The following is an 18,212-nucleotide window of genomic DNA, read 5'->3' as shown; positions in this document are numbered from 1 at the left end:
AAGTAATCAAATTGAGTGTCGAATCAAATTGAGTGATTCCATTTCCTATCAATTCCTTGATTGTAATTGTACACTGAAATGAAATTGAGGAACATTATCACTGAAATTCTATGCCAGATTAGAGGTTTATAGTATGATTCAAGTCATACCGTTTATTCTCTTTGGACTTAAACTCCTCAGTGTGTATCTTAAGTCATCGCCCTGCAAATTATTGGCCAGAGACCGGAAAGCCTTTTGTAAGATGTGCTCTATAACAAAATAACAAAGTTGCAACATTACCTCTCTTGCTAAGCATACAGTACACAACAATACAATTTGAATATGAAATGTACTGTGGAATTCTTGTGTATTATCCCCACTGTTCTCAGGAATCTGCTACCCTACATTGTCTGAGAAGTCCAGTTCTCTCAAAGATCTTAGTTTCGACAAGGTCTTTGGCAGTGTGGTTAGCTGTCAAGAAGACACACAGATGATAAACTTTTGAGGAAAACCTTAGCTCTGATATCTGTCCAAAATGTTAACGAATTGTATTTTAGCTCTAATGGTTGGTGCAAAAAAGTTATCTTAATTTATGCTCACTATAGTTTACCTTGATGCCTCTTCTGTGGCAGATTTTCAACTTTTCAAGTGATCTCAGATCACTGGTGTATCGGCAAAAACAGACTTACCGCGACGTCCCCCAAAGGCTAACTTGCTAGCCCCGGTCTACTAACTGCTAGCCCCTGCTAACTGCTTGCTTGCCTGCCCCGGTCTGCTAACTGCTAGCCCCTGCTAACTGCTTGCTAGCCTGCCCCGGTCTGCTAACTGCTAGCCCCTGCTAACTGCTTGCTTGCTAACCCGGTCTGCTAACTGCTAGCTTGTTTAGCCCCGGCCTACTAACTGTTAGTGTGTTAGCATCGGCCTGCTAACTGTCTGAATCGCCATGTTCCCAGTCAGCCCAACCACTCACTGGACCCATATGTTCACTTGGCTATGCATGCCTCTCTCTAATATCAATATGCCTCGCCCATTACTGTCCAGGTTAGTGATTACGGTCTTATTTCACTGTAGAGCCTCTAGCCCTGCTCAATATGCCTTAACCAACCATGTTGTTCCACTTCCTACATATACGATGACATCACCTGGTTTAAACGTCTCTAGAGACTATATCTCTCTCATCATTACTCAATGCCTAGATTTACCTCCAATGTACTCACATCCTACCTTACCTTTGTCTGTACACTATGCCTTTAATCTATGCTCTTGTGCCCAGAAACCTGCTCCCTTTACTCTCTGTTCCGAACGTGCTAGACGGCCAGTTCATATAGCATTTAGCCGTACCCTTATCCTACTTCTCCTCTGTTCTTCTGGTGATGTAGAGGTTAATCCAGGTCCTGCAGTGCCTAGCTCCACTCCCCAGGTGCTCTCATTTGTTGACTTCTGTAACCGTAAAATCCTTGGTTTCATGCATGTTAACATTAGAAGCCTACTCCCTAAGTTTGTTTTACTCACTGCTTTAGCACACTCTGCCAACCCGGATGTGTTAGTCGTGTCTGAATCCTGGCTTAGGAAAACCACCAAAAACATTGAAATCTCCATTGCTAACTATAGCATTTCCGTCAAGATAGAACTGCCAAAGAGGTCGGTGTTGCAATCTACTGCAAAAAAAGCCTGCAGAGTTCTGTATTACTATCCAAGTCTGTACTCAAACAATTCGAGCTTCTACTAAAAATTCACTTTTCCAGAAACAAGTCTCTCACTGTTGCCGCTTGCTATAGACCTCCCTCTGCCCCCAGCTGTGCCCTCGACACCATATGTGAATTAATTGCCCCCCATCTATCTTCTGAGCTCGTGCTACTAGGTGACCTAAACTGGGACATGCTTAACACCCCGGCCATCCTACAATCCAAGCTTGATGCCCTCAATCTCACACAAATTATCAATGAACCTACCAGGTACAACTCCAAATCCGAAAACACGGGCACCCTCATAGATGTCATCCTAACTAACTCACCCTCCAAATACACCTCTGCTCTTTTCAATCAAGATCTCAGCGATCACTGCCTCATTGCCTGCATCCGTAATTGGTCAGTGGTCAAACTGCCTCCACTCATCACTGTCAAACGCTCCTTAAAACACTTCTGCGAGCAGGCCTTTCTAATTGACCAGGCCGGGGTATCCTGGAATGACATTGACCTCATCCCGTCAGTAGATGATGCCTGGCTATTCTTTAAAAGTGCCTTCCTCATCTTAAATAAGCATGCCCCATTCAAAAAAAATTGAACTAAGAATAGATATAGTCCTTGGTTCACTCCAGACCTGTCTGCCCTTGACCAGCACAAAAACATCCTGTGGGGTTCTGCATTAGCATCGAATAGCCCCCGTGATATGCAACTTTTCAGGGAAGTTAGGAACAAATATAGATAGGCGGTTAGGAAAGCTGGGGCGAGCTTTTTCAAACAGAAATTTGCATCCTGTAGTATTAACTCAAAAAGGTTCTGGGACACTGTAAAGTCCATGGAGAATAAGAGCATCTCCTCCCAGCTGCCCACTGCTCTGAGGCTAGGAAACACTGTCACCACTGATAAATCCACTATAATTGAGAATTTCAATAAGCATTTCTCTACGGCTGGCCATGCTTTCCACCTGGCCACCCCTACCCCGGTCAACTGCCCGGCACCCTCCACAGCAACCCGCCAATGTCCCCACCATTTCTCCTTTACCCAAATCCAGATAGCTGATGTTCTGAAAGAGCTGCAAAGTCAGCCGGGCTAGACAATCTGGACCCTCTCTTTCTAAAATGATCTGCCGAAATTGTTGCAACTCCTATTACTAGCCTGTTCAACCTCTCTTTCGTATCATCTGAGATTCCCAAAGATTGGAAAGCTGCCGAGGTCATCCCCCTCTTCAAAGGGGGTGACACTCTAGACCCAAACTGCTACAGACCTATATATATCCTACCCTGTCTTTCTAAGGTCTTCAAAAGCCAAGTTAACAAACAGATTACCGACCATTTCGAATCCCACCGTACCTTCTCCGCTATGCAATCTGGTTTCAGAGCTGGTCATGGGTGCACCTCAGCCACGCTCAAGGTCATAAACGTCATCATAACCGCCATCGATAAGAGACATTACTGTGCAGCCGTATTCATCAACCTGGCCAAGGCTTTCGACTGTGTCAATCACAACATTCTTATTGGCAGACTCGACAGCCTTGGTTTCTCATATAATTGCCTCGCCTGGTTTACCAACTACTTCTCTGATAGAGTTCAGTGTGTCAAATCGGAGATTGAGTTTGTTGTTGCTTGAATTGAGATGTGTGATATTCTCCAACTGACAGATTTCATCCGGAAGCCTTACAATTGTATTATTACTGATGTCAAGGGCTCTGAGGATGTCCAGGGAGTGGACAGCTGAAGGTATTGAAGTTAATTTGTTTCCTTGAAGAGATAATAATTCCACATTGTTCAAGTCTCCTATTTCTTCTGGAAGTGTTTTAGCTCATTGTTTGATAAAGTGAGGAATGTCACAGGTTTTTCCTGAATTAATTCCAAAGGAGAGTTTTGGTCAGTCATGTCTTCCAACATTATCTCTGACTTGTATTAACCCTGCGAAACAAGATAGCGGTTAGATTTTGATCTGTATTCAATCTGTAAATTCAGCGTTACAGCGTGATTGAAATGTAAAGGCAACCGGAGACTGCATTCACGGTAAACACAGCATATGTCGGCTCAATCAGAAATTATCTTTACATTTGTAGCACAGATTGAATAGAGCATAGCAGCGGGAAGATGTTTGGGGTAGGGATGTGCAATTTCTTTGCCCATGCTACAGATTGTTTTTTCAGGGGGTGCTACAGCACCCTTACTTCCCATGGCTATGGAATAGAGTACCACAGTATGAGTCATAATACCCATAAAACCTAGCGGTCAAACAAGGAAATGGTTCCAATAGTTTTCCCACCATTTATTTTTCCCATAGGGGATTTTAGAAACACCTAAAATAAGGGCTGTGGCGTGACATTTATAACCGTTTAAATCTTTCTAGGACAAGGTTACTTTTATCAATATATTCACCTGTATTTACAACCCAAAAATTAAATGTTATTTAAATTGACACAATACCTGTTAGCAAAGGTGTCAGCTAGAGACGGCGTGCAGGAGCTTGCAGGGATTTGTAGTCTTGCATTATGTCTACTTTGATGCTAATTAGTTTTTTCGAAATCTGAGAGTAAATAGAACCGAATATATTGATAAAAGTCACCTTGTCCGAGAGAGATATACATGGTTATCAAAACATCATGCCAGTGTCAGCCTACACAAAACACAGCCCTTATTTGAAGTGTTCCTAAAATTCTCTATGGGAAAAAAGAATGGTGGAAAAATGACTGGAACCATTTCCCTGTTTGACCCCTAGGTTTTATGGGTATTATGACACCTCCACAGTGGGGCTCTATAGAGCCCAAAGTGCACCTGTCATTTCCATACTGTTACAATTATAGATACTGTTGTTGGTGAATGTTACAGTAATGGTACTTGTACCCGTCTCATTCCACAAATTGTTACAACACTTGCTGAGTGAAGATATTGTTATTGTTATGTAACACTGAAGCTGGCTCTCGGCTGGCAAGCTTCCAAACACGATGGCAGAGCTAATTTCGCATGTCACTAACTTAAAGCGTATCGTTGCCAAAGCATATCATTTTAATGTTACCTTTGGTTTGTCCACAACATCGCCATATAAATTTACTTCTATATAAGTTAAATCAATTTCACTGACTTTCAGTGATACAGAAGATGTCAGCAGGCTATTATCATGGCTACCATGGTTACATAATGTAAACAATGACGTTTCCTCTCCCCTCGTGCATCGAAGTTGGCTGAATCTTGCAGAATGTCTTATTACTCACTTCAATTAATTTCACATGGTTTTAAACGTTTGAATACAAATTTAGCGACGTTATCTTGTTCAAGCCGTTTGAAATGACCGTACTGTGGACAAGTTCAGTCATTTATTTTAGCAGAGCTCCCTCGTGTCAGTTACTGATGTTACCGATGTCAGTCCGTCTGATTTCTGACGTTACATTTTCATTGTCTTTCACTGATTTCAAGTTTTTTGGGAATTAATTTGTCCTAATGTCGTTTTACTTTGCATTGCAGAACTGAAACCATTTCTAGCCACAAAATGCACACAGATAACAAATAAATTGTGCTCATAAGATTGAGTTATATGGGCAGTGCTATTTTCATCAAAACAGAAGGAATTACACTCATATAGTATTCATTTTATTAAAATGAATCATTAAATACACATTATTTACAACCATAAAAATTACAGCATGTAAGAATTTGTCAAATGTAACAGAAATATTAATATCAAATAAACCAAATGTGAAACATGTCTTGTTCTATTGTGATACAAAACTATGTAATTTGTGAAAATACTTTTTCCTCAAAAAAAGCAAATTACAATACAAGAAAGCAAAACAAATGGGGGAAAAAGTACATGGTAAATCAACCATATGCATACTTGTCTGTTAAACTTCTGTCATTTGGAGTCATTTGTCCACTCAACTTCATTAACAGTTTAACAATTAGGCCAGCCTATTGAGGAAAGAAGAAAAGGAGCCAATGAATACAAGCAATTTCATGTAATATTGCCCACAATCAACTCTTCAGTTAGAACTATATGCTATGGTAAATATTTTCTTATAAATCATACAATCTGCACTGCTTTCCAGGCTACAACACATTGATTAAACATAATCACAGATACATCCATTGGAATGACTTGGGAAAGGTCCTATATTTACCTGTTTGGTGTGCACAATGAAATTCATCTTATTTTCCAGACTGTGAATCTGAAAGTACTGATCAGCATGCCCGAGCTGCCACATGAAAGAGCCATACCCCAGACTGATAAGAAGTACCTACAGATACACAGTAAAACATATGCACAGCATCAGTAAGAGGGCATTTACATGAAAACATTCAAAATATACAAAGCTGGATACTTTTGAGCCTTATTTATATGCTTAGATATTTACAGCCATGCTTACTTTGTGACCACTAAATAAGAATGTATTCTGTATACTGCATGGTTAAACATGGTTCTCTCTGCATTCATATGAATCTGTCCCCAACCAACAAATAGCCCCGGGGTACCTTGGTCTCCATGTTCATGAGGTGCAGGCCCTTGGTGTTGACACCCACGAAGACGTGGATGACTTTGTGGTTGCTGGAGCTAGCCTTGGTGAAGACCTGGCCTGTGAAGAAGGCGGCACCATAGGTCGGGATGTCCCAGCAGTTCTGCAGGAAGAGCCTCTGGAGGTGGTGCATCTCTTTGCTCACACCCTCACTCATACTGAAGCACTGTGGGGCCAATAAGGTTAAGTAAGGCTAAGAGTTTGACCCCACAGATATAAATGTTTACAAGTTATTTCAAAAAAACTAAATAATGAAAATAAACCTGACCTTATACTCATGAAGAATCTTGCTTGTCCAATGATGTGCTTTGCTTTTCACCTTGGATATTGGGACAATAGATTTCAGGTTTTCCTCACTGTTGAAAACAAAACATTTACATAGACAGTTATGTCAATAGTATATCATATTACCACAGCTTTATGTACCTTATCTTCAAATATCATACCAAGATTTCCCTAGTTTTAAAGAAGAGTACTATGCTAGATTGACTGAATTCGGGGACCAATTTAAGATATTTACTTAAGGAAACCCTGCTTGTGCTTCTTGCTCTCATAGTTTCCGTAGATGATCTGCAGCAGAAGGCTGGCCAGGGTGATCAGCTTGCTGTCCGGGGAGGGGAAGAAGCCCTTGAGGAGGCAGTGTCTGGCCTCATCAAACAGGATCAGGATGGACAGGGGGTCCTCAATCTGGAGGAGAAGATTCAAGCCAATCGTGGATGGATTAATGAACAAATTAATGAACTTAAACACCAAACCCTTGATCAGTTTAATCATGTTTACTATTACTGGGCTGAAACAAATTCATGCACACCCAGAGTTAACCAGAGTTAACCAGAGTTGAGAAACACTGATCTAAGCAATATTCAATATCCCAAATCCTTGCTTTACATATGCAGCAAGAAGAATTTCCCAAGGGGATAATAAAGTTGATCAGAATCAAATTGGTTACAAACCTTTTTCTCAATGTCGAGGGGCAGACGGACATCTCTACGGAGGAAGAGCTGTGGATTCTCCCTCTGGGGGTCCAGGACAGTGAGGTCAGTGACGATCTCTGTCCAGATACGCAGGTGCTGCAGGGGCTTGTGGTAGGGCTTTAGCTGCAGGTCTGATGGATGACCAGACAAACAGACACAAAGGGTGTCATGAGCACAGGTAGCATGGAAATAGGGTACTACAGATACAATAATATAATACCTATGCACAAATATTGGGCAGCCATTTTGGATCTATATATCTATATTGGATCTATGTGTATGTGTGACTCACTGAGGTTCTCGGAGCAGATCCAGATGGTGAAGTACTGCTGGGTGTCCTTGGAAAGCCGCATGCCCTCCATAATCTGCTGCACTGATGTGTTGTTGCCGTGCTTCAGCTCCACCGAGCGGTACGAGCCGTCCATGCGGTAGATGCGCACCTTCTCGTACTGCGGAACGAACACACAGTTTCATCAACTGCTAATGGTAATAAAATACTTTGACAAGTCTGTTGGAATAGCATACAGTCACGCACACTGACACACACACACTCCACACTCACTGGTTTGTTATTGGCTTGCTGTAGGAGTTTCACTGTCTCCTCCCATTCGTTTTGCTTGTTCTCTTCACAGATTTGCAGGGGCGATCTCTTTTGCTGATCCTCTATGTGCTTATAAGAGTATAGAAACAAGCAAGCAAAGTGACTGACTTTCTTACTGCTACTTACTACTGGGAACATATTGAAATCCTAAGCTATGAAGTTCCACTGGTACCAGCACACCCTACAGTATGTGGTCATAATGCAAATAGGATGGAGGATATACTGGATTCAACAACGGTTCTCCAATGCAGGTCTTGGAGAGCTACTGGGTGTGCAGGCTTTTATTCCAGCACATTTAGGGGTTGAATTGGGAATTCAAAAGTGTTGGGATTATGGTTAAGCCATGCTCACTGTCTTCTGCTGTCTCTCCACACTTTCCTCTTGTCGACACCCTGGCTCAACTCTAACCACAGCCATAACGCTTAACTTAAACCTATCCCTAGGTTCATGTCCACGCCCCGACTCAACCCTGAGCCTACTAGTCAACAAATCAAATGTTATTGGTCACATACACGTGTTTAGCAGATGTTATTGTGGGTGTAGCGAAATGCTTGTGTTTCTAGCTCCGACAGTGCAGTAATATCTAATAAGTAATATGTAACAATTTCACAACATAAACCAAATAAACACAAATCTAAGTAAAGGAATGGAATTAAGAATATATAAATATATGGACGAGCAATGTCAGAGTGGCATAGACTACAATACAGTAGAATAGAATACAGTATATACATATGAGATAAGTAATGCAAAATATGTAAACATTATTAAAGTGACTAGTGTTCCATTCATAACCTTACCCATAAGGCAAGCACTCTTTTCAAGCCACTGATATCAAAGTTGCTTTTTCGTAGCAGGTTAGGAGAACTTATGCAGCAGGTTAGGATAATTCATGTAGCAGGTTAGGAGACTGTGTTTAACGTTAGGGAAAGGGTTAGGGTTAGCAAAAATTCTCTCCTAACCTGTGTCCCTTAACCATAAATCTAACCCTTGACCTTAGCCTTATGTTCAACACTAACCCTAATCTTGATTTAGCATACTTTTATCCTACTTTTGTCTTTTGACCTGTGAGGTGTAGAAGCTTGGCTCTGCCTGGCTCTGCCTGGCTCTCCCTTTCACCCAAGGTGCAGGAGCTTGGCTCCGGGCAGCTCTGGCTCAATTTAACCACTGAGCACATCGCAAACAAACCTGATTCAAATAATCAACTAAGCATGATCTTCAGCCTGGGAATCAGATGTGCTACTGAAGGGCTAGCATGAAAGCCTATGCACCTAATATCTCCTCAGGACTAGAGTCGGAGACCCCTGTCAGGATCTAAACCTGTTTTAGTGCATCTGTCTCAGTCTTACCCGGTCTATCTCAGGATGTTGGAGCAGAAGCTGTACTATCTCTGAGTGGCCCCCTCCAGCTGCAAAGTGCAGCAGGGAGCTCAGCTGGCCATTCAGCAGGTTGGGGTTACAGTTTCCCTTCTCCAGCAGTAGCTTTGTCGCCTCCACTTTACCATACCTACATTCAAAACAACACAGAAGTTTTACTCTTATTTCAAATCAAATCAAATCAAATGTATTTGTCACATACACATGGTTAGCAGATGTTAATGCGAGTGTAGCGAAATGCTTGTGCTTCTAGTTCCGACAATGCAGTAATAACCAACAAGTAATCTAACTAACAATTCCAAAACTACTACCTTATACACACAAGTGTAAAGGGATAAAGAATATGTACATAAAGACATAGGAATGAGTGATGGTACAGAGCGGCATATTTGACGTTAGCTGTACAATAAAAAAATATATAAATGTTAATGTCCTTAGAGACTTTCATTTTCTTTAGGGAATTTGGGTAACACTTTATTTTTACTTTATTTTACAGGTTGGTTTACAATCTAGGATGAGTTTTTCAGCAAAATGGCAGCCCTGCCACTTGTTTTGGTGTACAGCCGTGCTAGAACAAAACACTACTCGTATGAGATGTACCAGCAGGCGTAGTGGATGGGGGCCCAGTGGTCGCTGTCCAGCTGTTTGACTGAGAAGCCACTTTCCAGGAGCTTGGTGAGCAGATCTGTGTCACCTTCACAGGCACTGCGGTGTAGGGGGAAGTCATCCACCCACTGGTGCTCCCTATGGAGGAGACAGAGAATAGGCCTCGTTCAATCACTTGAACGTCACAATGTCATGAGGCATTTGAAAAGGCCCAAACTGCCAGATAGGTTGCCTGGCACAAATAGTCCCAAATGTGGAAATGTCACCTATTTGGCAAATCCAGACAGGCTCAAACTATTTGAAGGGAAAAGAATACTATTTGAACCCAGGTCTGGAGAATTCATTAAGTTGTTTTGAAGTTACATTTTGGGAGGCATACTCACTTTTCCTCTGTCACATTGTTAGAGCCGTGCTGCCACTTTTCTCTTGTAGGGATCTGGATTTTAGAGTAATCTGGAGCACCAAGGCCAAAGTAAGGGTTGATGATAACTTTGTCCACCTAGAAATTGCAAAAATAGAGAGGATACGTAAACACTGTAGTTTATCTTCACATATTTTTATTATGATACACACTATTTCTGTTTAAATAAAAGTGTGTCCGTGCAGGGCTAAAACAAAAAATGTGAACTGTCTTGTAAGCCGTCCCTCGGGAGAGGGTAGGAATTGGAAAAAACGGTATCTGGGCTCTCACCCGGTTGGTATACTGCAGGTCTGAGCCGTAGAGAGGGTTTTGAATGCACATGTCAGCCTTCTCCAGTGACAGCATCTTGCTCTTGATCTCCAAGGCGGTGTAGCCCATGTGCAAATCTCCATCACTGGGTTTGCCCTCGCTGGTATATGCAGGGTTACTCACATTGGTCTTGACTCGGTCCACCGGTGCGGGCCGGAACAGAGCTGCAATGGCGTGAGGCATGGTGTGCTTCTCTGCCAGCCACCTGGATAGGGCAGGTACAAGATACAAGTTCAAAGGTCAAGGTTTAGTGGTGACGTTCTGGTAAGGCTTACCAATGTCTCTATGGTGGGTGAAATATCTACTGTGTCACTCACTGCACTGTAAGTCGTTTTAAATATCTTATGTTATTTCCAATCCCAACCCCCGGACACCACACATACACAGTCATGAGACTGCTCAAAGGCACAACAGCAGTGGATAGTAGTAATAACCTGAAACCAGCAGGCCTCCAGTAACTAGTCTAGTTCAACACTTAGTTCATCGTCCGGCCCGGGAATTAAACCAACAACCTTTCTGTTACCGGTCCACCTCTAACCTCTGTGCTACCTACCACCCCCGAAGTGGCATGAATACAACAGCCATGAAGATGGTAGAGTAAGTGAAGCTACCATATACACTGGTTTTAAGCTCTCTTGATACACAGAAAAAACAGTGGATCAGGGCGCCTGCTAAATTACTTCAATATGAAATCATAGACAAAGACTTACTTGTCCAAGGCCAGGAGCATCTTTGAGGTGATGGAGGAGAAATGAGTGCTGGTCTCGCTACACACACGCATGATATCCTGGAGGCAGTAAAAACTTGGGCTCCCAGGGTTGTAGATAGGCTTGCTATTATCTGTTCCCGAAAGACCAATAAGCAGCACACAATAATAAAAAAAAACATTGTTAGCTAAACAATATTATTAAGGAATTATTCTAAGGAATGCTTTAAAAAGTACCCCAGATACAAGTGTTCTAACACTTACCATGGGGTCAGGAATTATTGTATTACTTGTATTACTATACAAGTCATAACTTTTTTTTAATTACACAGTGCCTTAAGAAAGTATTCACACCCCTTCACTTTTTCCACATTTTGTTGTGTTACAGGCTGAATTTAAAATAGATTAAATTGAGTTTTGTTGTTACTCGCCTACACACAATACCCCATAATGTCAAAGTGGATTTTTTTTTTTTTTTTACAAATTAACTGAATAAGTATTCAAACCCTACTAACCTAATTGACAGAGTGAAAAAAGCAAGCATGTGCAGAATAAAAATATTTCAAAACATATATCCTGTTTGCAACAAGGCACTAAAGTAATGCATTTTTTTGTCCTTTATACAAAACAAATCCAACTTTATTTGTCACGTGCCGAATACAACAAGTGTAGACCTTTATTTTAATTGTATTTATTTTTTACCTTTTTAAACTACGCAAATCAGTTCAGAACAAATTCTTATTTTCAATGACGGCCTAGGAACAGTGGGTTAACTGCCTTGTTCAGGGGCAGAACGACAGATTTTTACCTTGTCAGCTCGGGCATTTGATCTTGCAACCTTTTCGGTTACTAATCCAACGCTCTAACCACAAGGCTACCTGCCGCCCTTACTGTGAAATGGCACCAATAGTGCAGTTCAAGAAGAGTTAAGAAAATATTTACCAAATAAACTAATGTAAAAAATAATACAAAAGTAACACAATAACTTAACAAAAACAAGGGTATATATAGGATAGGTACAGGTTAGAGGTAATTTGTACATGTAGGTAGGGGTGAAGTGACTATGCATAGATGATAAACAGCGAGTAGCAGCAGTATACAAAACAAATGGAGGGGGGGGCGGTCAATGTAATAGTCCAGTGGCCATTTGATTCATTGTTCAGCAGTCTTGTGGCTTGGGGGTAGAAGCTGTTAAGGAGCCTCTTGGTCCTAGACTTGGCGCTCCAGGTACCGCTTGCCGTGCCGTAGCAGAGAAAACAGTCTATGACTTGGGTGACTGGAGTCTCTGACAATTTTTTGCGCTTTCCTCTGACATTGCCTAGTATATAGGTCCTGGATGGCAGGAAGCTTGGCCCCAGTGATGTACTGGACCGTACGCAGTACCTTCTGTAGCGCCTTATGGTCAGATGCCGAGCAGTTGCCATACCAGACGGTGATGCAACCGGTCAAGATGCTCTCGATGGTGCAGCTATATAACTTTTTGAAGATCTGGGGACCCATGCCAAATATTTTCAGTCTCCTGAGGGGGAAAAGGTTTTGTTGTGCCCTCTTCATGACTGCCTTGGTGTGTTTGGACCATGATAGATTGTTGGTGATGTGGACACCAAGGAACTTGAAACTCTCAACCCGCTCCACTACAGCCCCGTTGATGTTAATGGGGGCCTGTTCGGCCTGCCTTTTCCTGTAGTCCATGATCAGCTCCTTTGTCTTGCTCCCATTGAGGGAGAGGTTGTTGTTCTGGCACCACACTGCCAGTTCTCTGACCTCCTCCCTATAGGCTGTCTCATCGTTGTCGGTGATCAGATCAGGCCTACCACTGTTGTGTCGTCAGCAAACTTAATGATGGTGTGGTATTCGTCTTTGGCCACGCAGTTGTGTGAGTACAGTGTTGAGGTGTGGCAGACATGTTGTTGCCTACCTTTACCACCTGGGGGCGGCCCGTCAGGAAGTCCAGGATCCAGTTGCAGAGGGAGGCGTTTATTCCCAGGGTCCATAGCTTATTGATAAGCTTCGTGGGCACTATGGTGTTGAACGCTGAGCTGTAGTCAATCAACAGCATATACAAAGCGTTATGTTTGGGGCAAATCCAATACAACACATTACAAAGTACCACTCTCCATATTTTCAAGCATAGTGGTGGCTGCATCATGTTATGGGTATGCTTGTAACCATTAAGGGCTGGGGAGTTTCAGGATAAAAAATAAACAGAATGGAGCTAAGAACACGCAAAACCCTAGAGGAAAACCTGGTTCAGTCTGCTTTTCACCAGACACTGGGAGATTAATTCACCTTTCAGCAGGACAATAACTTAAAACACAAAGCCAAATATACACTGAAGTTGCTTAACAAGAACACAGTGAATGTTCCTGAGTGGCCGAGTTACAGTTTGAACTTAAATCTATTGCAAGACCTGAAAATGGTTGTCTAGCAATGATCAACAACAAATTCAACAGAGCTTGAAGAATTTTGAAAATAATAATGGGCAAATGTTATACAATCCTTGTGTGGAAAGCTCTTAGTGACATACCCAGAAAGACTCACAGCTGTAATCCCTGCCAAAGGTGCTTCTACAAAGTATTGACTAAAGGTGTGAATGCTTACGTAAAAGAGATATTTCTGTATTTTATTTTCAATAAATTTGCTAAAAATCTAAAACAGATTTTCACTGTCATTATGGAGTATTGTGTGTAGATGGACGAGAAAAAAATCACAATTTAATAAATTTTGAATTCAAGCTGTAACAACAAAATGTTGAATAAATTAAGGGTTTGAATACTTTCTAAAGGCACTATACTAATGCTCAGTATTTGCATTATTTATATTCTACCTCATTTTTTGCTTATTTTTATTAAGGGATTTTACCCCCTTTTTCACCCCAATTTCGTGATATCCAATTGCGATCCAATTAAGATCGTCTCTTCACTGCAACTCCCCAATGGGCTTGGGAGAGGCAACGGTTGAGTCATGCATCCTCCAAAACATGACCCGTCAAATTGCACTCCTTAACATCCACCCGCTTAAACCGAAAGCCAGCCGAACCAATGTGTTGGAGAAAACACCGTTCCACTGACGACTGAAGTCAGCCTGCAGGCGCGCCACAAGTAGACACTAGAACATGATGAGCCAAGTAAAGCCCCCCGGCCAAACCCTCTCCTAACTCAGACGACACTGGCCAATTGTGCGCCACCCTATGGGACTTCCGGTCACGGCCATTTGCGACACAGCCTGGGTCTGTAGTGACGCCTCAAGCACTGTGATGCAGTGCCTTAGAACGCTGCGCCACTCAGGAGGCCCCCATTTATAACATTTCTAATAATTTATAAGTTATTGTAAACCAAATGATTTATGTGCTGACAAGTTAGTGTCAAGTTCTACCTTTGACATTAATTGGCACAAAAAAGAGGGAGACCTCTTTTCCTTCATTGTCACCATCGAGATGGAATTTCTTCATGTGCACCACACGCTTTCCTGTGATGAGCAACAGCATAAGAGGGATTAGTGCTTTGACACAATTTGTTATTTGAAATGTCTTTCTACTCTTCATAGAACATTTATATTAACAAATGATTCACATCCAAATCTGGAAAGCCACCATAATTACAGAAAAGCAACTAAGTGATATTTATTTACCAATAAAACCCTTGTTGTTAGATATGGGTTTAGTCATTTCTTCTACATAATCCAAAATGGATCTGGCTGTGTCCCCATTGGCTTGAATTTTGGTCGCCAGTAAGACCTTCTTCCGTTTCTTCTCTTTTCCTTCCAAAGGAACTTCTATCAACAGGATCTAAAGGAGGGGTAATAACAGAGTTACACATGATGTCACTGGTGAAGATAAACTGAACTAGAAATACATTTATGAAATCAATCCATAAGCTAAATAATAGCGATTTGCCATTAACAATATTTGGGTTAAAGTAAAATTATATTGCAGAAGATTTGGAGTGGATGATATGGCAAAAATTTGAGCTGCATTTCCAGGGAGCTTTCCAGAACTGAGCCTCCTTACACTAAATGTATTAATAAAGGTGTTTCCACTTTGCTGTAACCATAGTCTGCTACTCGCAGGGATACTTAAGCATGTATACAAAATAATGTGTATCCCACTTCTGACACCAACATAACAAATCCAGGGAGTAGCCCAGATCGGGACTCAAACACAGCACACTGCGACTCTCAGTCCAACCCCTTGCTGTTATGCAAAGAGATCCTAACCTTCAGGTGCTAGGTGTTGTATGGTCGCTAATCACTACTGTATTTTATGAAAGGTACTGTAGTCTTACCTCATAGGCTTTAGCCCGATATTCCTTAGAGCTCAAACTGACATGGTTCTTTGGACGAACGACAGCTACAAACACATCTTCCAAGTTGTCTTGGTTGCCCATGGCGTTGACTTGCCTTCAATTTTTATCAGGTATCCTACATAAGGACCGATTTATGAGGAAGATGAGGAGCACCATGTCTGAAATGTTATAAATAATAAAATATAATCAGAATCTTATTGGGAGCCAGCAAAACATGATTATTCTATTAATAATCTATATTCTATTGCAGGGTGTATTTTAATTATTTAAAAGTAGCATGCTATATCGTTCTCATCACTGATCAATCTTGAAAGACTTCTAAATTGTTAACTTGTAATAAATGACTTAATAATGTCAACATTAGCCTAGGTTGTTACTTTAACGCATGCAAATAAAATAGCATAATGATAGTAGCACTATTAGGTTGAAAATCTTTTCAAAGGGCACATTTGATTGCGTTTAAAAGTCTAAAAGAAGTTATTCTGTCCCAACAAAAGTCACGCCCCGGAAACCAAGCACACTGTTGCCTTCCTCAGTTGAAGACTATTGATATCACATACAGTGTAGAATACAACATGAAAAGTAATATGCAGCACGAATTTTCAGTAAAGCTACATTGTGTCCTTAGAAGTAGACGTGAAACTACGAGAAACGCTTTCAAACATACCTGATGTTATGATTTCTCACAAACTTTAAAAAGTATATGGTGTCGGTGTCTTTATTTTCCCGGGTGGAATAAATCATTGACATGCAGGATCAATAATCTAGGCAAACTTCTAAGTAGATATTTGTTTTTCCTAAAAGCATAACATCGGTTGCCGACCACAGCAAGCGAAATAGACAAGAGTCACATTATGCCTGGACTGACTCGTTTTGACAACAGGGAACTCTGCTGGTCGGGTGGACTTAGTGCGCATATTTTCTTGTGAAAATGTAGACAGATTAAAATAAATGATAGGCGATAGAAATCAAATCGGATGTGAAAGTAATTTTCTTTGGTATGATGTAACGCCATTGACTCGTAATTTTTTTCTGAATTATGTTTTATTGCATTCAGGCAATTCTAGTGTACATTTATTGTCCATGTTTCCTAATATTTGTATGTTAAATAGTTAAGGTACACTTTTGCCAGTTTCAGGTTACGTATGGCAGAGGTTCCCAACCATTTTTCCCCAGGGCCCCCCTTTTCACATTTGAATGGAACAACAGCTTAATTTTGTTTAATTTGAGGATCTATGAATATGTTGTTTTGAAGCTAATATCTTGCAATTCTACCTAGTTTAACAAGACTCATGATATATTTTAGGTAGGCTATTTAATGATTATGATAATAATAATAATATTTCCCCAAATGTTAGGTTAGTAGGGGGTAACTAGCCCCCCCTAAAAACAATGTCTAATTGCTGACCCAAAAAAGCACCGTTTGGAAAAAAATCGGTATGTGGATGAAGATCATGCTTAGGCGCAGTGGAGGAAAATTATGTTCTATTAAGGTATGACTCAAGTAAAAGTGAAAGTCACCCAATAAAATACTACTTGAGTAAAAGTAAAAGTATTTGGTTTTAAATATACTTAAAGTATCAAAAGTAAATGTAGTTGCTAAAATATACTTAAGTAGCATAAGTAAAAGTACAAATAATTGAAAATTCCTTATATTATTTATGAAAATTCCTTATACCGCACAATTTTCTTCTTGGGGTGTGACCTAGCCAGGGCTTTAAAAACAAAGCATTTGTGTTTAGTGAGTGCGCCAGATCAGAGGCAGTAGGGATGTTCTCTTGATAAGTGTGCGATTTGGACCATTTTCTGTCCTGCTAAGCATTCAAAATGTAACAAGTTCTTTTGGGTGTCAGGGAAAATGTATGGCGTAAAAAGTACATCCTTTTCTTTAGGAATGTAGTGAAGTAAAAGTGAAAGGAGTCAAAAATATAAATAGTAAAGTACAGATACCCCCAAAAAACGACTTAAGTTGTACTCTAAAGTATTTTTACTTAAGTACTTTACACCACTGCTTAGGCAAATAAACTATAAAGGGAAATAAATGGCTACAGTTTACACTTTTTTAGATATTCATGAAAAGTTGTTATTAGAAAAGGGGCATTTTTAAAAGTACCGGGGTAACAGGCCCCCGAGGGAAATGGTTTTGCACATGTCACCATTAATATCTGCACTATGAGGAGATTTGATGTAAAGTCCCTCTTTTTAACTCACCTGCACATACATGTTCTTTGTTGTTACTTTTCCATACAATCCATTATGTACAATTGCCCTAAATATTATTTGAAAAATGTCATTCAGGTGCAAAAGGTTTTGAATAGTTGTTTATAATTCATAAAAAAAAATATTCATTATAATATAATATTGAAATGGAATAACTAATACCATTAAATAACATTGGAATAAAACATTTAATAACAACAACTCATAACTTAACTAATTAATTCAGTGTAACATTCATTCCATGGCCTCCAACTGCTCTTAAATGCAAGTCAAACTAAATGCATGCTCTTCAACCGATCGCTGCCCGCCCACCCGCCTACCATCACTACTCTGGACGGTTCTGACTTAGAATATGTGGACAACTACAAATACCTGGGTGTCTGGTTAGAATGTAAACTCTCCTTCCAGACTCGCATTAAGCATCTCCAATCCATCCATACTACCCACCACTGCAACCTGCATGCTCTCGTTGGCTGGCCCTCGCTTTATATTCGTTGCCAAACTCACTGGCT

General features: G+C 40.8%; 1 protein-coding gene across 2 annotated transcripts; it reads right to left on the bottom strand.

The window, feature by feature from the left end:
- Window positions 1-5,244: 5,244 nt before the first annotated feature.
- Window positions 5,245-16,374, bottom strand: LOC139392168 (krev interaction trapped protein 1-like). 2 transcript variants are annotated; one of them, XM_071139940.1, is made up of 17 exons: window positions 16,148-16,374; window positions 15,460-15,638; window positions 14,807-14,963; window positions 14,552-14,644; window positions 11,181-11,310; window positions 10,432-10,675; window positions 10,124-10,239; window positions 9,735-9,878; window positions 9,108-9,264; window positions 7,720-7,827; window positions 7,450-7,606; window positions 7,137-7,288; window positions 6,704-6,870; window positions 6,452-6,539; window positions 6,143-6,349; window positions 5,791-5,907; window positions 5,245-5,581 (listed from the first exon to the last, which is right to left on the bottom strand). In XM_071139940.1, exons 2-17 carry the CDS (start codon window positions 15,559-15,561, stop codon window positions 5,492-5,494), a joined length of 2,229 nt encoding a protein of 742 aa, XP_070996041.1. In that variant the 5' UTR covers window positions 15,562-15,638; window positions 16,148-16,374; the 3' UTR covers window positions 5,245-5,491. The 2 variants fall into 2 exon arrangements, with proteins under 2 accessions (XP_070996041.1, XP_070996042.1); XM_071139941.1 differs by lacking the exon at window positions 14,552-14,644 and having other exon boundaries at window positions 16,148-16,345.
- Between the last annotated feature and the right edge of the window lie 1,838 nt (window positions 16,375-18,212).

This window comes from Oncorhynchus clarkii, chromosome 32, assembly GCF_045791955.1.
Source record: "Oncorhynchus clarkii lewisi isolate Uvic-CL-2024 chromosome 32, UVic_Ocla_1.0, whole genome shotgun sequence".
Lineage (NCBI taxonomy): Eukaryota > Metazoa > Chordata > Actinopteri > Salmoniformes > Salmonidae > Oncorhynchus > Oncorhynchus clarkii.
Note: the sequence above shows the minus strand (reverse complement) of the source record. Positions and strands in the feature narration are given on the sequence as shown.

Excerpts from the sequence above, each read along its gene's own strand:
- LOC139392168 (XM_071139940.1), bottom strand. The coding sequence starts at position 15,561 with ATGGGCAACCAAGACAACTTGGAAGATGTGTTTGTAGCTGTCGTTCGT. Across the intron at positions 6,350-6,451 it reads AGATTCTTCATGAGTATAAG|TGCTTCAGTATGAGTGAGGG; the intron begins GTCAGGTTTATT and ends TTGGCCCCACAG. Across the intron at positions 5,582-5,790 it reads TCATTGTGCACACCAAACAG|GCTGGCCTAATTGTTAAACT; the intron begins GTAAATATAGGA and ends TTTCCTCAATAG.